Source organism: Balaenoptera ricei, chromosome 4 (assembly GCF_028023285.1).
Source record: "Balaenoptera ricei isolate mBalRic1 chromosome 4, mBalRic1.hap2, whole genome shotgun sequence".
Classification (NCBI taxonomy): domain Eukaryota; kingdom Metazoa; phylum Chordata; class Mammalia; order Artiodactyla; family Balaenopteridae; genus Balaenoptera; species Balaenoptera ricei.
Window position 1 is genome coordinate 77,843,015 of NC_082642.1, and position 23,257 is coordinate 77,866,271.

General features: G+C 36.5%; 1 protein-coding gene across 4 annotated transcripts in view; it reads left to right on the plus strand.

Annotated features, from left to right (window-relative positions):
- YEATS2 (YEATS domain containing 2) overlaps positions 1 to 23,257 on the plus strand; it is a 109,700-nt gene that overhangs the window by 34,118 nt on the left and 52,325 nt on the right. For all 4 annotated transcript variants that reach the window (XM_059920616.1, XM_059920619.1, XM_059920618.1 and 1 more), the window contains exons 5-7: positions 2,870 to 3,115; positions 4,702 to 4,817; positions 15,517 to 15,678. In XM_059920616.1, coding sequence (XP_059776599.1) covers positions 2,870 to 3,115; positions 4,702 to 4,817; positions 15,517 to 15,678 — 524 coding nt within the window. The remainder of the gene's footprint in view (positions 1 to 2,869; positions 3,116 to 4,701; positions 4,818 to 15,516; positions 15,679 to 23,257) is intronic.

The window sequence follows — 23,257 nt, forward strand, 5'->3', positions numbered from 1 at the left end:
AACAACAGAAATTTGGGACTTCCTTGGTGACGCAGTGGGTAAGACTCTGCACTCCCAATGCAAGGGACCCAGGTTCGATCCCTGGTCAGGGAACTATATCCCACATGCATGATGCAACTGAGAGTTCGCGCATGCCACAACTAAGGAGCCCATGAGCCACAGCTAAGGAGCCCGTGTGCTGCAACTAAGGAGCTGGAGAGCCTCAACTAAGGAGCCCACCTCCTGCAGCTAAGACCCTGCGCAACCAAATAAATTTTAAAAATAAATAAATAAATAAATAAAGGAACCAGACTTTAAAAAAAACCAAAACAAAACAGGAATTTATTATCTCATGATTCTAGAGGCTAGCAGTCCAAAATCAAGTATGTTGGTGGCTAGGCCATGCTCCCTCTGAAGACTCTAGGGAAGAATTCTTCCTTGTCTTCTCCTAGCTTCCGGTGGTTGCTAGCAGTACTTGGCATTCCTTGGCTTGTAGCTGCATCACTCCAATTTCTGCCTTTAACATGGACTTTTCCCTTTGTGTGTCTTCTCTGTTTCTTTCTGTATCCAACTTTCCCTCTTTTAAGAATACTAGTCATTGAAGTAAGGCCTACCCAAATCCAGTATGACATCATCTTAACTTGATTACATCTGAAAAGACTGTATTTTCAAATAGTCACATTCACAGGTCTAGGTGGACATGAATTTTTGGGAGACACTGTTAACCCAGGGCAGATTCTAAAGTCATCTGTCACATGGCTTGCTATTAGATTCAACAAGATGCACATTGCAAGCTAGCAGCTGCCTGACATAGGACTGTAGCTACTCTGAAGAGCTGGTTATTCATTTAACGTTTTGATGCCTTTTTTTTTAAACCATTAGCAGTACTGAACTGTGCTATTTGATAGTCTAGAAATGTACTGATTTTTATCTTGTTATATTCTGATTGGGATTTATTTAAGGATATTTAGGTATATTTTTATCTTTTAGGATCTGCCAATTAATTATTTTTAGTTTGCTCTAACAAAATACATTTATAGCTCTAAAATAAACCTTTATTATTGAAGTACAACAGCTCTGTTGCTTTGACTCTGAAACACTAGTCTCTGGCTCCCTTTTACTTGCTAAAACAATTATTATTATTATTTTTTTTAACATCTTTATTGAAGTATAATTGCTTTACAATGGTGTGTTAGTTTCTGCTTTAAAACAAAGTGAACCAGTTATACATATACGTACGTTCCCATATCTCTTCCCTCTTGCATCTCCCTCCCTCCCACACTCCCTATCCCACCCCTCTAGGTGGTCACAAACCACCGAGCTGATCTCCCTGTGCTATGCGGCTGCTTCCCACTAGTTATCTATTTCACATTTGGTAGTGTATATATGTCCATGACACTCTCTCACCCTGTCACATCTCACCCCTCCCCCTCCCCATATCCTCAAGTCCATTCTTTTTTTTTTTTTTTTTTTAAATTTTTTTTAAGTCCATTGTTTAGTAGGTCTGTGTCTTTATTCCCATCTTGCCACTAGGTTCTTCATGACCTTTTTCTTTTTTTTTTTTCCTTAGATTCCATATATATGTGTTAGCATACTGTATTTGTTTTTCTCTTTCTGACTTACTTCACTCTGTATGACAGACTCTAACTCCATCCACCTCATTACAAATACCTCCATTTCATTTCTTTTTATGGCTGAGTAATAGTCCATTGTATATATGTGCCACATCTTCTTTATCCATTCATCCGATGATGGACACTTTGGTTGCTTCCATGTCCTGGCTATTGTAAATAGAGCTGCAATGAACATTTTGGTACATGACTCTTTTTGAATTATGGTTTTCTCAGGGTATATGCCCAGTAGTGGGATTGCTGGGTCGTATGGTAGTTCTATTTTTAGTAAAACAATTATTTTTAATTTCAATTAAGCAATTTCTAAAGCTGGGCTTCCTAGGAAGTAACTACATTATAACAACACACTATTTTATATGCAAGTAACAAAACACAGAAAAATACCCTAGGCAGGCTTTAGTACTGGACTGAGGACAGACTGTATATCATTATTAATCATTTTAAACCATTCTATGCTACATTTTATTCCTACGTGGGAGCCATTTTACATATACATTTTTAAAAATCTTTATATTTCTTACAGGAATGTTTTATTTAGAGCAGTTGATGTATTTGTATCAAGCAATGTGGCGTTTATTTTTTTTTAAGTCAAATCTGACTTTCTATGTGTTACTATATATATATATTTTTTTAAATTTTTTAATTTAATTTATTTATTTTTGGCTGTGTTGGGTTTTCGTTGCTCTGCGTGGGCTTTCTTTAGTTGCGGCGAGTGGGGGCTACTCTTAGTTGTGGTGCGTGGGCTTCTCATCACGGTGGCTTCTCTTGTTGCGGAGCATGGGCTCTAGACATGTGGGCTTCAGTAGTTGTGGCACATGGGCTCAGTAGTTGTGGCTCACAGGTTCTAGAGCACAGGCTCAGTAGTTGTGGCACATGGGCTTAGTTGCTCCATGGCATGTGGGATCTTCCTGGACCAGGGCTCGAACCCATGTCCCCTGCATTGGCAGGCGGATTCTTAACCACTGTGCCACCAGGGAAGTCCCTATATATTTATCTTTACTTTTCATTTACCTTTTGAGGACTTGCATCTTTAGCTTTTATTGTTAGGACCTTTGCATAATTATTTATCATTCTCTAGTTTTTGTTTTGTTGATTTGGACCACATTAAGGAGTTTGGACTTCATTTTATGGGAGTGGGGTGATTTTGAAGGATTTTAAGCATGATTGGAAATAGATAAGCGTTTTTGGAAAGATCAAACTTTTGCCTACTTTTGTTGGATATGATTAAAAGTTTGTTTTGCTTACCCTCATTTTTGCAGGGATCAAAGACATGTGATACAATGGTTTTTAATCATCCTGCTGTCAAGAAATTTTTGGAATCACCATCTAGGTCATCATCTCCTGCCAATCAGAGATCAGAAACACCATCAGCCAATCATTCAGAAAGTGATTCTTTATCTCAACACAATGACTTCTTATCTGATAAAGACACTAACAGCAATTTGGACATAGAGGAAAGACTCTCAAGCAACACAGAGCAGAGACCAAGCCGAAATACTGGAAGGGTATAGTTGGATGGATGGGAGGGAGCTGAAAGAGAAGGGAACCAGTATTTATTAAGAATGCACATATTATTCATTTAACCTTCATAGGAACCATAGGATATAAGTTAATTATAGCCCTTTTAGAGATGGGGAAACTGCATCTCTATGAGGTTTAAGTTATATTTGTTCACAGATATCAGAACTGAGAATTAAACTTTTGTCTTTTTATATTTGTCCACAGTATCAGAACTGAGAATCAAACCTGTGTCTTTTTGATTTTACAATTCAAGGCTCCTGTGTACCGCACAACTCCTAGATGCCATTCATGTAGATATGAAAGAAATTTTGAGGAGTTGGCAGTACTGTGACCTTGCCCAAGGTCTTTCCACTCTATCATGTTTATTCTCTCAAGAGCAGTGGCTCTTCATCAGTTTCCTCTTTGAAACTTTATGTTCTAAGATGCTTTAATAACTGGAGGAAATTTGAAAAACAATAAGTAGAATTGAAAACTGTTTATTGCTCTTTGATCCTGTCAGTTTGTAATTTGAATTCCCGTCTCAAGCTGCTCTGAACTTCTTGGTGTAATACTTGGCTCTAGAATCCTTACTGGATAAGACCAGTGGTTTTTCTCAGCCAGATGTTCTGTGATAGAGGAAATTCCCAGGCTGCTTTCCACATACTCAGACATCAAAGATTTGATTATTTTGATAAAATTAAAAAATGTTTCTGATTACAAATTCATATATGTTCATTTTTAAAAATTTTAAACTACAGAAAAGTAAGAGAGAGTAGAAAAGTCATTCATAATGCCACCACCCAAAATCAGAACTCTTAGTGTTTGGATTTAGTTGTCTCCTTCTAGTATACTTTCTGGGGAAATACTGCATATGTTTTTCTTTTTTTAATTAAAATGAATTTAGGTCACACTAGTCATAGGATTCAGAAACCTACTATCTTTTATGTAATATGCATGCTCATGTTTATGTAACAGATATTTAGTGTTTACTGTGTACCAAGCATTTTTCTAAAAACTGTACAAAACTGTCATCTGAGATAGATACTATTATCATCCTTATTTTATAGATGAGGAAATAGAGACAGAAAAGTTAAGTAATTACCCAAGATGACACATCTAGTAAATGTAAGGGCCAAGGCTTAAACACTGGCTGTCTATATCCATAGTCAAACTTTAAATTAACCATTATGTTTATGTTACTTCTTATTGAAAAATTTGTAATAGTACAGAAGATTGAAAAGAAAGTAAATTCCATTGACCCCTTTCCCCATTTCCATTTCCCAGAGGTAACTGTTGTAGTAGTTTCTTGTGTATCCTTCCACATCCTATTTGCATATACAAAGCAGCTGTTTATGACTGTTACAAACACACACACATATGTGGAATTACAGTGTACAAACTTTTTCTATAAACTAATGCAAAAATTATAGTAAAATTATTCTTTCATGCTCTGAGAGCAGCTACAAAGCCAGAGAATTTTGTAATTTAAAAAAAATTGAGTTAGTCCATTCATACCTTTTATGATTTTGTGGTTTCTGCCTATTGAAAATTGTCTAAATTGAAAATGAAACTTGATTATGATTTTTTCTAGGACACTTCTGGTATTACTGGCTCCCATAAAACAGAGCAGAGGAATACTGATCTTACAGGAGATGAGACTTCACGACTTTTTGTAAAGAAAACAATAGTAGTGGGCAATGTGTCCAAGTGAGTATTCAGTTGAATTGTCTCATTTTCAGTCATCCATTTTTGGTAATACTCTGGCATTACTCTTATTATCATAGTATTACAGTAAGTATAGGCCTCAAGGATTCTTTTTCCCAAACGCTTAGTTGTTTTAAAAGTGAATGAAAGTCCAGAGACTTGAGACTGCTTCAGCGTGTCTGCTAATCTTTGACGTAGGATAAAATTGTGCTTGGTAAAAATTTTGTAGACGTGAACGTTTATGCAAATGGTGTGTTTTATTAGGCATGTAAGTGTGGATAACTTTGGAGGAACTTTTGACTTCTTCTGGCCTAGTTCTATCTTTAGCGGCCTTTCCTAATTCCTAAAAATGTTTATTTGGTTGCCCAAATTGAAATGTTTTAAATTTATAACAAAAGGTTGTAGAGCAAGTCTTGAAGACAGAATTCCTTCAAGCTAAAGGGCTATCTCTTTAACAGTATGATCTCATGCTGTCTTATGGAAGCATCATCATTTTTGCCGAGTATCTAGGAATGGATAAAGACATCATAAATCTTCAAACAGCATAAGAATGTTATTTCCTCACAAAGCCTTATTTGCCCTTCTCCTCACTAGGCATATTTCCTCTATGCTCTCTTGTCATTTTTATCATATTATATAGTTATTTCCTATTTTCATATATTTTTTCAAATCAGACTGAATCTCTTTTGGGTAGACAGTATATCTTGTTTGTTTTTGTATCTTGCAGTAGTTGGTGTTCAGTAAATATTTGACTGATGAATGAATCAGTATATTTATGAAAACTGTAATTGGATTCAATTACTGAAAATAAAGGATTCAGAATTAAAGTAAATATCTGGGGAGGGGGAATCAGATCTCGGGGGAGTCTTCCAAGTCCCAGTTAATGGACCACTGATAACAAATAAGAAGTACATTAAAAATCTCAGGATAATAAAAACAAAGATTCTCAATGGTCTGTGTCGTAGTATTTAAATAGAAGCATGAAATATGACTAAGGCAATTAGGTTTCTGTTTCATGGATTATTTTAGAGTTAGCATGCATTCAGCTAAGGGGACTAATATGAAGTGTTGAGGTCTCAACTATAGTACAAGACAGGTCAGCCCAGAAAAGGCCAAAACTAGAAATTCATGTAGACTCACCAGGCCACCAGAAGATTGGGGGAGAAACAGTTATTGACATTGTCAAACAATTATGTCTGATTTGTAGGTTTTGGTGTTTAAGACCAGCTAGAACTTAAAATACTGGTTAACTGTGGATTTTAAGTAGAGAGGAATGATTGACATGAGAATTGTAAAGTCCTTGTTTGTTCTGGAAGAGGATAAAAATATCGATTTACTTTGGACGTTGTTAAGAGTGCTCGTTAGAATATCTAAGATAACAACGAAAAGAACAGACATAGAGATTTAAACTTTAAAAGTAGTAAGGGGTTGGACTTCCCCGGTGGTGCAGTGGTTAAGAATCTGCCTGCCAAATCAGGGGACGGGGGTTCGAGCCCTGGTCCGGGAAGATCCCACATACCGTGCGCCACAACTACAGAGCCTGTGCTCTAGAGCCCGTGAGCCGCCCGCAAGCCACAACTACTGAGCCTGCCTGCCACAACTACTGAAGCCCGCGTGCTGCAACTACTGAACCCCGTGCGCCTAGAGCGCATGCTCCACAACAGGAGAAGCCACCACAATGAGAAGCCCGCGCACCGCAACGAAGAGTAGCTCCTGCTTGCGCAGCTAGAGAAAGCCCGTGTGCAGCAATGAAGACCCAATGTAGCCAAAAAGAAAAATGTAGTAAGGTGTGAGGAGAATTGAATGAAAAAAAGGGGAAAACCCCCCTGATTCCAAAGGAAGGCAAGCAGGAGCAGGAGAAGGGATGTGGAAAAGAAGAAAAAAAGAAAAAGACAAATAGTATAAAATAATTTAGTAGCAATAAATCTAAATGTATCAACAATCATAAAAAATGCATATGGATTTAATTAATGAAAAGAAATAGTTATACTGAGATAAAATAACATCTTTATGCTAATGCATTTGAAAATTTAGATGAAATGGAGAATTCCTAGAAAAACACAACTTAAAATGACTCAAAAAAGGAAAAACCTTGAATAGTTTTAGAACTACTAAGTTTAATTATTGATTTTTAAAACATTTTCTTCACAAAACCAAATTAAACCATGAGGCTTAGATTGCTTTAAAGGCTGAGTGAACAGCTAATTCCAATTGTGTAGAAAACCTTATGGGGAAAAAGAGAACATTTGTCAATTTACATTATGAAGATAGCATAAGTTTGTTAGCAAAGCCAAACAGGGAGTTCATAAGAAAAGGAAAATTATAGGACATTGACACTTACAAATATAGAGGCAAAAGTGCTGAACAAAATCGTTAGCAAACTGAAGTCAGTAACTATAGAAATGATAGTAGTTCATGACCAGGAAATGCAAGTTTGGATTAACATTAGAAATTAATAAATATAATAAAGGACATAAAACGTGACCACCTCAGAAGATGCAGAAACATTTGACAAAATTCAAAGTCTATTTGTGGTGAATCCTCATGGCAGACTTGGAATTTAGTTAATCAGATAAAGGATATCTCAAAAAACCTTCAGCAAATATCATACTCAATGGTAAACAATTAAACGCCTTCCCTTTTAGGTTCAGAACAAGACAAGAGATGCTCAGTATTACTACTCCTATTCACCAGTGCACTTGGAGATACTAATAGAGTCATAATACATTAATAAATATGAGGATTAGAAAAGAAGAAACAAAGTGTTGTTATTAATAGATGATATAATTGTCTACACAGAAAAATCTAAAACGATTTTTCATAGTTTTAGAGTTACTAAGAGAGCTTGGCAAGACTATTGAATTACAGTATCAATACACAGAAGTTGATTGTGTTTCTGTATGACAGACTTAGAAAACAGTTCTAAAAAGATGCATTTACTATAGCAATAAAAAATACAACATAATAAATCAAACAAAAGATATGCTAGCTTTTCATGAAAATGAATAAAATTTTATTAAAACACATGAAAGAACTAAGTAATTAGGAACTTCTCTGGTGGTCCAGTGGTTAAGACTCCATGTTCTCAATGCAGGGGGCACAGGTTCAATTCCTGGTTGGGGAACTAGGATCCCACACACCACAGGGCGTGATCAGTCAATCAATCAATCAATAATTAGATCAGTATACCCTGTTCAGGATAGGAAGGCTCAATATTGTAAAAGATAACACTTCTCCCTAAGTTGATATGTAAATATTCTGATTAAAATCCCAGTAGCGTTCAGGAAATTCACAGGTGGCTTTTATTTGTGAAAAACCAAAGGGTCAAGATGGGACATGAATACTCCTAAAGAAAAACTAGGTTAGGCAACTTGGCCCACTGCATTGCTAAGGATAACCATAGACATAGATGAATGTATAGAAGTCCATGACCGTATTTTACAACAAAATGTAATAAGGGGGCCTTGTGAAATAAAGACAGAGCCTCAAAAGGGAGTGCTAAGGATTCTAGTTTTACCATGGTCAGGACTTAAGGGAATGGCTTGTTTTGGCTTTTAAAAGGCAAGAGACCAGTTGCATCCTTCCTGGCAGCAATGAGTAGTAAACAGAAGAGTTCAAAGTTCTAGCACTTTGAAACCTGAATGAAATCAACCCAAAGGCTAGAGGTTTCCTAACCCAGGAATAAAGTATGCCAGTTTATTTCTACCTAATGTACCCACTTAGCAGGAAAAGCAAGATTGATTTTTTTTAATTGCATGGTGATAATCAGAAAACAAAACAAACTTCAAGGGAATGCCCCTTAGGCCAAAAAAAAAGTTTAAAAGAAAAGGGTTAACTGCAAAGATTCACTTTGGTTAGCTGATATAGCTGTTAAATATTGAATGAATTTTAAGGGTTTTTTAAATTGAAAAGTTTCTCCCACCCTTATCCCCTGGCAACCATTTTGCTACTCTACTTCTATGAGTTTGACTTTTTTTTAGATTCCGCATCAAAGTGATACCAAGCAGTATTTGTCTTTCTCTGTCTGACTTATGTCACTTAGCATAATGCCCTCAAGCTCCATCCATTTTGTCACAAATGGCAGGATTTACCTTTTTTCTCAGAACTGAATATTCCCGTGTGTGTGTGTGTGTGTGTGTGTGTGTGTGTGTGTGTGTGTGTGTGGTGTGTGTGTATGTGGCCATATCTTTATCCATCCCTTTTAAAACATTTTTTTAAATTGAAGTGTAATTGACCTAACAACATTATATTAGTTTTAGGTATGCAACATAGTGATTTGATATTTTTATACATTGCAAAAGGATCACCACGATAAGTCTAGTTACCATCTGTCACCATAGCTGTACATTATCTGTATATTACATGACTTATTTATTTTATAACTGGAAGTTTATGTCTCTTTATCTCCCTCATCTATTTCCTTCATCCACCAACCCCTTCCCCTCTGGCAAACAGCAGTTTATTCTCTGTATCAATCTGTTTCTGTTTTGTTATGTTAGTTTTGTTTAGATTCCACATAAAAGTGAAATCATAGTGTTTGTTTTTCTCTGACTTATTTCACTTAGCATAATACCCTCTAGGTGCATCCATATTGTCACAAATGGCGAGATTTCATTCTTTTTTATAGCTGAATAATATTCTATTGTATGTATATACCGCATCTTGATTCCGTTCATCTGTTGATGTATGCTTAGGTTGCTTTCATATCTTGGCTATTGTAAATAACGCTGCGGTGAACATAGGGGTATATTTATCTTTTTGAATTAGTGTTTTGCATATATTTGGAATTTCCAGAAGTGGAGCTGCTGGATCATGATGGCCATTCTATTCTGACAGGTGTGAGGTGATATCTCATTGTGGTTTTGATTTGAATTTCCCTGATGATTAGTGATGTTGAGCATCATTTCATGTGTCTCTTGACCATCTCTATGTCTTCTTTGGAAAAATGTCTATTCAGGTCCTCTGCCCATTTTTTAATCGGGTTGTTTGTTTTTTTGATGTTGAATTCTATGAGCTCTTGGTATATTTTGGATATTAACCCCTTATCACAGATATGTCATTTGCAAATATCTTCTCCCATTTAGTAGGCTGCTTATTTGTTTTGTTCATAGTTTCCATCAATGTGTAAAAGCTTTTTAGTTTAATGTGGTCCCATTTGTTTATTTTGGCTTTTGTTGCTCTTGCCTGAGAAGACATATTCAAAAAGATATTGCTAAGACTAATGTCAAAGAGCATACTGCCTATGTTTTTTTCTAGGATTTTTATGGTTTCAGGTCTTACATTTAAGTCTTTAATCCATTTTGAGTTTATTTTTGTATATGGTTTGAGAAAGTAGTCCAGTTTGATTCTTTTGCATGTTGCTGTCTAGTTTTCCCAACACCATTTATTGAAGATGCTATTTTTTACCCATTGTATGTTCTTGCCTCCTTTGTTGTAGGTTAATGGACCAATAAGTGTGGGTTTGTTTCTGGGCTCTCTGTTCTGTTCCGTTAATCTATGTGTCTGTTTTTATGTCAGTACCATACTGTTTTGATAACTGTAGCTTTATAGTGTATATCCATTCATCTCTTGACAGACACTTATTTCCTTGTCTTAGCTATTGTAAATAATGCTGCAGTGAACATAGGAGTACAGATATCTCTTTGATATCCTTTTTTATTGTCTTTGCCTATATACACAGAAATGGGGTAGTTTTTAATTTTTTGTGGACCCTCCATACTGTTTTCCATAGTGGCTGCATTTCCATTCCCACCAACAGTGCATAAGGGTTCCCTTTTCTCCATATTCTCACCAACACTTGTTATCTCTTATATTTTTGATGCTAGCCATTCTCATCTCAGTTATCGTCTCAGATGTGATATGATAACTCATTGTGGTTTTGATTTGCATTTGCCTGATGATTAGTGATGTTGATCACCTTTTCATGTACCTTTTGACCATTTGTACGTCTTCCTTGGAAAAATATTTATTTACTTCCTCTGCCTATTTCTGAGTTAGGTTTTTGTTTTGTTTTTTGCTATTATATGAGTTCCTCATATGTTTTGAATATTAACCCTTTATCAAGTGTATGATTTGCAAATATTTTTTCCCATTCCATAGGTTGCCTTTTCATTTTGTTGGTGGTTTCCTATCCTGTGCAAAAACTTTTTAGTTTGTTGTAGTTCCACTTGTTTATTTTTGCTTTTGTTGCCTCTGTTTTTGGTGTCATATCCAAAAAATCATTGCCCAGACCAATATCAAAAAGCTTACCCCTTATACTTTCTTTTAGGAGTTTTATGGTTTCAGGTCTTAAATTTAACTTGTTAATCCATTTTGAGTTTATTTTTGTGTATGGTGTGGATAGAGGTTCAGTTTCATTCTTTTGCACATGGCTTTACAGTTTTCCCAATACCATTTATTGAAGAAACTATCCTTCCCCCATTGTATATCTTATCTCCTTTGTTGGAAATTAATTGACCAGTAAGTGTGGGTTTATTTCTGGCCTCTCTATTCTGTTTCATTGATTTATGTGTTTTTATGCCAGAACAACACTGTTTTGATTACTGCAGCTTTGTAATATAGTTTGAAATCAGGAAGTGTGATGATGCCTACAGCTTTGTTCTTCTTTCTCAAGATTGATCTGGCTATTCAGAATCTTCTCTGGTTCCATAGAGATTTTAGGATTGTTTTTCTATTTCTGTGAAAAATGCCATTGGAATTTTGATAGGGATTGCATTGAATCTAAATTGCTTTGGATAGTATGAACATCTTAACTATTAATTCTTCCAATTAATGAGCACAGAATATATATTTATTTGTGCCTTGTTCAGTTTCTTTCATCATTGTCTTATAGTTTTCAGTGTACAGATCTTTTACCTCTTTGGTTAAATCTATTGCTAAGTATGTTGTATTTGATGCTGTTGTAAATGAAGTTATTGTCTTAATTTCTCTTTCTGATAGTTTGTTGTTAGTGTATAGAAACACAACTGATTTTTTATGTTGATTTTATATCCTGTAACTTTACTGAATTCATTTATTAGTTTTAACAGTTTTGTGGTGGAATCTTTAGGTTTTTCTATATATGATATTATGTTGTGTGCAAATAGAGACCATTTTACTTCTTCCTTTCCAGTTTGGATGCCTTTTATTTCTTTTTCTTGTCTAATTGCTCTGGCTGGGACTTAACAGTACTGTGTAGAAAGACATGGCAAGAGTGGACATCCTTGTCTTGTTCCTGATCTTAGAGGAAAAGCTTCCAGCGTTCACCATTGAGTACGATGTTAGCTGTAGGCTTGTCATATGTGACCTTTATTATGTTGAGTTATGCTTCCTCTATACCCAGTTTGTTGAGAGTTTTTATCATGAATGGGTATTGAATTTTGTCAAATGCTTTTTCTGCATCTATTGAGATGATCATATGATTTTTAGCCTTCATTTCATTAATGTGGTGTGTTGCATTGGTTGATTTGTGTATGTCAGACCATCATTGCATGCCTGGAATAAATCCCACTTGATCATGTTGTTGATACTTTTAACACATTATTGACCGGGGGATTTTTGCAGAAACTAACACCTGTGGCCGATGGTTTGTTATGTAAGTGAATATTGAAACACCTGCGTTAGAGTAAATATCAACAACGTTTTTTGCACTTAATGTATTTATTTGAAACTTTGTACATGTCTTACTAAAGCATTCTAATATTTTGTTAGAGTGTGATAGGCAGTATAGCAGGCACCTCTGTGCAGGGGAACAGAATATCTATTACAAATATACCATGTTTCAATGCACTTTCCCCTGGAATAGGAGGCTCTACACTTTCTGGTGGCATTTGTTTTTGGTCCTGTGGGTATTATTTCCTCTCGAATGTATTCTTTTATTTTACCTGATAGTTGACAATGTGGATCTTTGCGGCGCACTGTTCTAGAAACACCACAAGAAGGACCAGGTGTGGGACTACCGCTATATTCACCAGAATGGTCAGTTCCCCATTCTCTAGCTACTGCTAGCAAAAATTACTTGTAAGTCATTTTATTCTGTGCATTAAGGCTGCAATAAATTTTAAACGCATTGAATAAAACTGCAATTACTCAAATAGAAACCTACTTTCTTATACCATTTTCGAGTTCTCCGGAGGATATTGAAGTTTGCCAGATATTGTTTGGATCAATCAACTCCTTTCATGTATTTATTATACTCTAATATACAGGTGGGCTTAGTTATCTGATGGCCAGTCCTCCGTCTTCTTTTCCTGTAGTTGCTATGGAGGTGTCATGAATAGTTGTCACCATGCGGATTAGCCTCTTGTCTTTCCATATAAGAAGAGTCACTTCTCCCTTCCATAAGAATGTCATTTCTCCCCTCTGTAGATTTTTAGATTTCTCCTTTAATTGGTTTGGTAGACCACGATTCTCTCTTATAGTCCCACAAACTCTGGTTTTATTTTTCAACAATATTTCAGATGTGGACACACTGTTGTAATAATTGTCTTGGTAAATATGGTGCCATGAACCAAGATAAGGTTGTAGGACCGATAATATTGTTTCTTGCAGTTTCTTTCCTTCACCCATGTAAATCTCAAAGTTGCATATATATCCGGTTTCACTTTCACTCACCATCCTGACCAAAATTCCATATTTTGTAAGTTTTCTGGGATTATAGGTTTTGAATCTGAGTTGTCCCCTCCACTTTATCATTGCCTCCTCAAGTGATAGCTCTTGTTTGGGTATATAGATCGATTGAAATTTTGGTAGAAAATAATCCAAAAGAGGTTTAACTTTTGAAATTCTGTCTATAGGCAGTGGAGTTTCTGAGTTATTGGTAAAGTGAAGAAATACCATTATTTGTTCGAACCTTCTCGTCATAATCTTTGGAAAGATTGGTGTTTTGGGATCAGTCAACCAGTATTCTTTCCAGTGTGACTTTCTTATTTGTCCCATCAAAATTATTAATCCAAGAAACTTCTTCATGTCACTATTGGTTACATCAGTCCATTTTAAAGCCTTACCATACTTTTTATATGATTTTTCATTCTGTTGGTAATACAGGTTTGTTTGAGAAGCGACCAACTTGAAAAAGTCGTTACCAAAAATTAATTCTGTTATTTCACTAACACTTTGCGGGTTATTACATTCAGTAGTTACACCTGATACACCTGTAAAGTCTTCTAATTTTCGTGAAGTGTTGTCTTCAATCCACTCTTCCGTAGAAGCAAAGGAGCATTCTCCAGCACCGTGAGTTTCATTTTCACTTTCCGTATCAGAATCAGTCACTAAGGTTTTTTGTCTTTTTGTTGGTCTAATATTCACGTCGTCTGAATCAGAACTATATTCTGAAGAACTGTCATCTTCTGAGGCACTAGTGTATATGTCGCTGGGACAGTCAGAGAAAGTATCTGTATAAAATTCACCAAAAAATTCTTCTTCACTCAAAATTTTGTGATGCGTCATTTTTGAAAATTTTATGGTAATAAACTTGCATTTATAATATACACAGGATTGGGACAGAAACCTAACAGAGCAAAATGTGAATGATAATGACAGTCATAAGTTGTATAATGAACCCTTGATCAATTTTAAGCTCTAACAACTTTGCACGGTGATGTTAATTGTATCACTCTGTATTGATATGTCTCCGGTCAATAACGTTCGGTTAACAAAAGACGCATTAATACCTCTCTGGTCGGTAATGTGTCAATGTACTGTTGAATTCTGTTTGCTAATGTTTTGTTGAAGAATTTTGCATCTACTTTTATCAGGGATACTGGCTTGTAATTTTCTTGTAGTATCCTTATTTGGCTTTGGTATCAGGGTAATTTTGGCTTTGTTAAATGAGTTTGTTGAGTGTTCCCTCCTTTTCTGTTTTTTGGAAGAGATTGAGGATTGGTACCAATTCTTTAAATGTTTGGTAGAATTCACCCTTTAAAGCCATCTGGTCCTGGAATGTACTTTTTTGGGAGGTTTTTACTAATTCAATCTCCTTACTAGTAATTGTTCTGTTCAGATTTTCTATTTCTGCACGATTCAGTCTGGGTAAGCTGTATATTTTTAGGATTTATTCACTACTTCTAAGTTGTCTGGTTCGTTGGTGTGTAATTGTTCTCCGTCTCTTATGATCCTTTGTATTTGTGTAGTATGAGTTGTAACATCTCCTCTTTCATTTATAATTTTATTTATTTGAGTCCGTTGTGTCCCCCCCCGACCCCCGCCGCTTTCTTGGTAAGTCTGGGTAAAGGTTTTTGTCTATTTATCTTTTCAAAAAACCAGCTGTTAGTTTCTTTGATCTTTTCTACTGTGTTTTTGGTCTCAATTTATTTCCACTCTGATCTTGATAATTTCCTTCCTTCTACTAACTTTGGGCTTAGTTTGTTTTTTTCTTTCTGGTCCCTTATGGTGTAAAGTTAGATTGTGTATATGAGGTCTTTCTTTTTTCTTAATGTAGGCATTTATCACTGTAAACTTCTTTCTTAGAACTGTTTTTGCTGCATCACTTAGGTTTTGGTGTGCTCTATTTCCATTTTCAGTTGTCTCAAGATATTTTTTGATTTCTCTTTTGATTTTTTTTTTCACCTATTTGTTGGTAAGTAGCATGTTGCTTAATCTTCACATATGTGTAAATTTTCCCATTTTCTTCTTGTAATTGATTTTTAATCGTGTTTTAAGTAATAGTTAATTGGTTTGTTAGGAAAAAAGAATTCGAGTAGTTTTTTTTTTTTCTCTACTCTAGGTACATACCTCCTGATAAGAGAGAAGAAAACGACCAATCAACCCACAAGTGGATGGTATATGTCCGAGGGTCTCGTAGAGAACCCAGCATTAATCATTTTGTCAAGAAAGTTTGGTTCTTTCTTCATCCCAGCTATAAACCAAATGACCTTGTGGAAGTTAGGTGAGCACACTTGAGTTATTAAACCTGAGAAGTACAGATTTACTGAAGTGGAAGGAAAGTGATTTAACTTGAGAACACTCCCTTGAAATTCTTGTGTTATTAATAATTTACTCTGCTTCGGCTTTTAGTCACAGTATAGTTCTAGCTGTGGTTCCCTCTTGCAGATTTCTGTCTCACTGAACAGGTACCATCCCCTTCTGTCAGGTTGTTACCATATGAATTACATTAGCTGATTCTGCTCTCCTCTGGAAATAGCTTAACTTGTTTATACAGATACAATGTTACTGTTTTTTATGATTATCAAAATATAATAGAATTAAGTAAAGGTTTCTGAAATTACAGAAATATTTAATGTTGAAAGTTCTCCATGATCTCACCTTCTCAGAAGTAACCCTTAATGATATTTTTCCTGTATATATAAACCTAGTATAGTTGTTGGGGTTCTTTGTTGTCATTATTATTTCACAAAGATGGAATGATAATATATATATTGTTCTGAAATTTGTTTCATTTAGGTGTATTCTTTACATCTTTATGTGATGTTACGTATCACATATATATTCATTATATGAATGTATTGTAGAAGTGGTTGTGGGTCTTTATCAGTGAAATCTCCTGTATTCTCAGCTTTCGTCAGAACATTCCCTCCACTCCTGACTCTTAAGTAAAACATGGCTATCTCCTGAGAACACCACTTCTCCCAAGAAAACTTTCAAGTGGCAGCTGTTTTTTTCTCTCACACAGCATGTACCATTGGGTCTAAAAATGGGGTGCATGTCTTTCTTGCTCATATTTGTGGCTTCTAGACCACCCTTTCCCTTCTTCTCTCTAAAAACCTCAGCTCCTTTGAAGCTTCGTAAGATCTGCTGCTCTTCCTTGTCGCAGGCATCTACTGATTTCCCAGTCAATCCTCTCTTTCAAAAACAGTTTTAGCACCTGGTGTACTGATCTTCTGTCTAGCAGTGCTCTTTTTTTTTTTTTTTAACATTTATTTTATTTATTTTTGTCTGCGTTGGGTCTTCGTTGCTGCTCACAGGCTTTCTCTAGTTGCGGTGAGTGGGGCTACTCTTCATTGCGGTTTGCAGGCTTCTCATTGCGGTGGCTTCTCTTGTTGTGGAACACGGGCTCTAGACGCATGGGCTTCAGTAGTTGTGGCACGTGGGCTTCAGTAGTTGTGGCTCGTGGACTCTAGAGTGCAGGCTCAGTAGTTGTGGCGCATGGGCTTAGCTGCTCCGCGGCATGTGGGATCTTCCTGGACCTGGGCTCGAACCCGTGTCCCCTGCATTGACAGGCGGATTCTTAAGCACTCCGCCATCAGGGAAGTCCCTCTAGCAGTACTCTTGCCCTCATTCTTAAGGGCTTTGACATGCAGATAGACAATTCGTCCAAAACCCTGGTGTCCCAGTTCATTGATAACCTCACTTTAATAATAAGGTTATGGTAGTGATATACCATAGAATCTAAGCTGAGTAAGGAGAGAAGGAGATTACATAAGAGCAGTGATGGGTAGTGCAAACTGGTGTGGGCAAGAAATGGAAATCTCTGTGGGGGTCAAAGGAATGGAGTCGGAAGATAGGAGTTGTTGGTCAGAAAGTCAAATACCTGGAAATGAGATATTTTTGTAGCTAATACAGAACATTTATCTTCTTCATATGGATAGTTATGCGTTTATCAGTTATCAGCTGATCTGTCCTTTAATACACACTAAATTCTGACATAAACATGGATCTGATGCTAGATTCTATTAATGATTTTAATTCCTGTACTAGTATTATACTATTTTTTAAAATTAATTAATTAATTTATTTATTTTTGGCTGTGTTGGGTCTTCGTTGCCATGTGCAGGCTTTCTCTAGTTGTGGTGAGCTGGGTCCACTCTTCATTGCGGTGCGGTGTGTGGGCTTCTCATTGCGGTGGCTTCTCTTGTCGCGGAGCATGGGTTCTAGGCGCGGGGGCTCAGTAGTTGTGGCTCGTGGGCTCTAGAGCGCAGGCTCAGTAGTTGTGACGCATGGGCTTAGTTGCTCTGCGGCATGTGGGATCTTCCCGGACCAGGGCTGAAACCTGTGTCCCCTGCATTGGCAGGCGGTTCTTAACCACTACGCCACCAGGGAAGTCCCTATACTATTTTAATTGTTTTGCTTTATAGTATATTCTGATGTCGGGTAGAGTATGTTCCCCTGATTATTATTATTCTACAGTTTTTGTCTTGGTCATTCTTGAGTATATATGTTGTTCCAGATTAGTTTAGAATCTCTGTCAAGTTATGGATTGAAATTGCATTGAACTAATGATTAATTTTCACACTTTTTATGATATTGAATCTTTCTGTCTTGTCTATCCTGGAGAATCAATCAGCGTAAACAAGATTTTTTTCTTTTTTTTTTCTTTTTTAAATTTTTATTATTTATTTATTATGTTTATTTTTGGCTGTGTTGGGTCTTCGTTTCTGTGCGAGGGCTTTCTCCAGCTGCGGCGAGTGGGGGCCACTCTTCATCGCAGTGCGTGGGCCTCTCACTATCGCGGCCTCTCTTGTTGCGGAGCAGAGGCTCCAGACACTCAGGCTCAGTAGTTGTGGCTCACGGGCCCAGCCGCTCCACGGCATGTGGGATCTTCCCAGACCAGGGCTCGAACCCGTGTCCCCTGCATTGGCAGGCAGATCCTCAACCACTGCGCCACCAGGGAAGCCCAAGATTTTTTTCTTTTAATGTTGATAAAACTTCCTTTATTTTCTTGACATATTTCACTGGATAGAACCTCAGAAAAGTGTTGATACTCTGTTTTTTTCTAATGGTAGAGTTTGATAGAGGAGCAATTACATTCTTAGGCTCTCAAACATTAGTATTGAGAAGGCCTTGTCTGTGATTTTGTTTCAGTCTATACCTGATTCATGAAATCTTTCAGAAATACCCGATACAGCTCATCTAGCCTCACCTGGAATTCCACTGGTGACCTAGACTTGTTTTCTTTGCTAGGAATATCATCTTCCTGTTGTCTGTCTTCTTCACTTACACACACATGCACATATGCATATGTACACGCACACACTGTCTTTCTTAAGGTCTGCTGTTTATGCTTCAAGACATAACTCAGGTTACTTTCTCAGTGAATCCTTCTTTGCTCTACTTTCTTACAGGGGTTAAAATACAGTAAATGATTGTTTACTTGAATTCTTGGGATAGTAACAATATTTTATAGTTTAAGATAGCTTACAGGGTAACAGTATTTTCTGAGTTTAGATATACTGACTCCAGATAAGTCCAGTATTTTAATACACATATTTTAGTGAGTTTGGTAAGAAATAGTAGATGAGTTTAAAAAGTGCTTTGTCTGTAAAAATATAAATAATAAAAAGAATATATGTTTTAATGTCCAGAGCAGCAAGAAATTCCTTTATATCGTAAAAACAGCAACAAAAATACTGTTTTAGGAAAACATTTTATTTAATATAAAGCATGTAAATCAGTTAAAATGTATTAATCATATTTTTTATTGATGATAAACATCTGATTTACCAAAAATGGGATTAAAAACTCATTACATAAAACCCTAATACTTAATGATGCAAATCAATGCCTATTTTATTTCTCAGTTCTCATCCCAGGAATTGGAATTTGTGAAACACACTGAGTTCCTTTAAGTTTTAGAATATATCATGCAGTAATATATGAAATTGTATTTATTAAGAAATCTTTACTAATCTGCAGGTAAAGGTGGCAAATCACACTTATCAGGTTGTATTGTAACAGTCTGAGGAAATCCAAGGAAAAGATCATACATATAGCTCCTCTTCAAATTTCTCTCTCATCTTATACATCTGGAGTATCTTCTGTTAATAGTAAATGAACTTTATTTTCTGAAATTTATGAGGCTTCACATCATGGAAATAGCCTCTAACAATTATTTTCTGTCTGGTCCATGCCACTCTGACAGTATTGCATAACTGGCTGTGGTGGTATATCTGACCAGTTAGTTTTTCACAGCTTGTGAATTGCACCATTACTACATACCTTTCCCAAGAGCATACTTTCCCATACTTTATTAGCTACTGGGTTATGATTTTTAAATAGTATTTTAAAAGAGATCCTTGCTTGTGTGCTTCTGGTGTTTAAAACTCCTGAGAAATAATTTGTTAATGATTAACCACATCTCTGTGTTTTTATAGCAAGTAATGTATATAAGTTTATTATTACACTTATTAATTTACATGTATGTCTCCCTTACTAGATTTAGAACTTCTCGATGTTTGGGGCCTTTTCTTAATTCTTTCTCTCCCTGTGATCTAGCACAGTGTCCAGCATGTAGTAAATGTCATTTCTTGTTGAGTGAATTATTGAATTCATGATATGAGCCATTCCATTTGTAGGTGGCTGTGTTTGTTTGGAAGTTTTTAATTATATTGAGCAGAGACCTAACTTCTTTAACTTCTAAACAGTACACTTCCCGTTTGTTTTGTAACACCCCACAGAATCAGTGTAGTCCCTTTTCCATGTAGCTGTTGTTCAAATATTTTGAAAGCAACTGTTAGGTCTCTTCTATTCTCCTCCAAGCCAAATATCCACATTTGTTTCAGTTGTCTTTCATGTGACTTTGTTTTATGTTCTCTGCCATCCAGGTTATGTTCTCTGACACACTCTGGTTTGTCTGTATTCTTAAAATATTCTTCTTAGAGCTAAACTTTAAATTTCAGGTAGGACAGAACATTAACATGTGTCCTAGATTTAATTATAACTGTGTTCTTTACAAGGCTTTTAAGATGTTTCTTGTGTCAAGTATCTAAAGTAACGTGATGAGTAGGCGAGATCTTTTCAGCTGCCTTGAAACTTGGGGATAATCTTTATCTCTGGACCAAAGCACATGTGTGTTCATCGTGCACTCTGAGTCTCCTCGTCAGAGCACATTACCTGATGAAGAGCATAAGTAGATTCTGTTCCTATAGACCATCTGTTTTCCATTTGGTTCAGTTATTCCTTAGCCAGCTTCTTAAAAGCTGTGACTGTAAACTTTGCTTTTAGGCACAAGATAGTCACTAGATGTATGCTAGGCTCAGGACTTGATACAGGGATTGCAGAGATGAAGAACACATGGTTACTGTGTCAGTAGAATATTCCTGCCCTTGGTGCGTGAGAGACTAGAGTGTGCTCGGCCCACAAGGGAATGTCCTAGTGAGCCTCTTCAAAACGTTTATATCATTAAAAAAAATAAGCATGGGCCCTGGAGTTTAAATCTCAGATCCACTACTTATTTGCTGCATGACCTTGGGCTAGTTATTTAGCCTCACTGTGTCTCAGAGGGGATATTTCATATTGTGATTCAAAAATTAGATAAGTTAATAGATATAAAGGGCTTAGAACAGTGGTAGGATCATAGTAAACAATATAAGTGTTTGCTTCTGCTGCTGTTATAAGGAACAGAATGTGTTTACTCTGAAAAGAAGAGAACTTAGTGGAATGTTTGAGTTTTTTTGAAGGTCATGTGGAGGAGGAATTTGTGATTGCAGAAGGCATACTAGAAGTAACATGCAGGAGGAAGATGAAATATTTTTATAACAGAGCTCTTTAGAAATGTGATAGAGAGTGTTATTAAGGTAATGAATTCTGGGTCACTAGAAGTGATCCTAAAAGACTGGTTGCCCATTTGAATTATTTGGGCAAGGAATTGTGCTTCATTCTGTATTTTTAGGAAAGCCATTTTTAAAGCCTAGTATTCTGTGGGTTGTCTTCTTGGTTATTGATACATTTCACCCTCTATGAGGAATCTAGAAATATAGAAGTCTATTTAGGGGAAGCAGTCCCTTTTTGTGTGAAATACACATGTCTTTTGAAGTATAACATTTCTGTAGCTGTCTTATCTGTTGGTAGGTTTTGGATTCCTTTTTTGTTTCCAAAAATATGGTTAGGGAGGAATTTCCTGTGAAAAAGCATTGTTCCTTTTTCCTGATCTGTCTGTCTTCTGTCTTCCCTGGCAGCAGTCCTTCCTGTCCATTCACTAGAGTTTAGCCTACGTACACAAATTGAGGAGCACAGCTGATTTACTATATCCTTTGTAAGAGAAATTCAGCATACAAACCATGAGATTGACGAATATTGCAAAATGAATTTGGGCCATCCACTTAGCTTTACCGGAATTTAAGTGACTAAACTTGTCATCAATAGAATTTCCCTTAATTATTCTTCTTAAGTCCACCATGTCTGTAGGCCCCACTGTATCTCTGGCTTTGGATTCCTTTTCAAGCTGCTGTCTCAAGTCAGCCTTATCATTTGACCCCAAGCCTGTCTTTATTGCTGTCTGAACCTATGCTGACATCATGGCTACTTCTCTTACTAACTCAGCTGGTTTCTTCCATCCAGGGCACTGTGTTTCTTTGCTTTCTTTTCTCTAGTTTATAATACAGCTGTTGCTTCCTCTACTTTCCAGGCTGCTCTCATACTCAGGGATTTTTCCTGCTTTGGGCTCTCCTGGTAGCCTCTGGTTTTGTGCCTGATGATTCATATCAGTTCCTAGACTCCTCTCAGGTTGTGTTCTTGGACTCTGCCCTTACTGAATTCATGTCCCTCCTTAGTTTTCCAAAAGCACATCCCACTGACAGTCCTTTCTCCCTGCAATCTTGGCATTCTCTCTCATTACAGGAATTCCAAGCCATTGATTCATAATGAACATTTTCATTTTAAAGCATTCTCTCTTTCCCCCATTAACTTAAACCATATTATTCTTGAGTACATGAAGGTCTCAATTAAATTTTTAAACTTTTTATTCTGGAAAATTCCAGACCTATATTGGGTTGGCTAAAAAGGTCCTTTGGTTTTTAAGTAAAAATAAAAGACACATTTTTCATTTTCACCAAGAACTTTATTGAACAGTGGATTCACCGTTTTGTTCCACTACCTTCTGCCATTTTTCAGGCAACTTCATAATTCCATCTTTCCAAAACTTTTTATCTTTTTGAGCAAAGAACTGTTCTAGGTACCTTTTACAGTCTTACAGGGAATTGAAATTTTTTCCATTAAGCGAATTCTGTAAAGACTGAAATAAATGGAAATCCAAAGGTGCAATGTCTCGTGAATACGGCGGATGAATCAGAACTTCCCAGCCAAGCTGTAACAGTTTTCGCCTGGTCATCAAAGAAACATGCGGTCCTGTGGTATCCTGATGGAAGGTTATGTGTTTTCTGTTGACTAATTCCGGATGCTTTTGGTCGAGTGCTGCTTTCAGTTGGTCTAATTGTGAGCAGTACTTGTTGGAAATAATCATTTTGTTTTCCAGAAGGCGCTCATAATAGAGGACTCCCTTCTAGTCTAACCATGTACACAACATCACCTTCTTTGGATGAAGACCGGCCTTTGATGTGGTCGGTGGTGGTTCATTTCGCTTGCCCCACAGGCAAAGCTTCCATTCCACATTATTGTACAGTATCCACTTTTCATCGCCCGTCACAATTTGTTTTAAAAACAGACTGTTTTCATTATGTTTCAGTAGAGAATCGCATGCGGAAATATATGGTCAAGAAGGTTTTTTTGCTTATGTAGAACCCAAATATCAAAGTGATTAACATAACCTAGCTGGTGCAAATGATTTTCAGTGC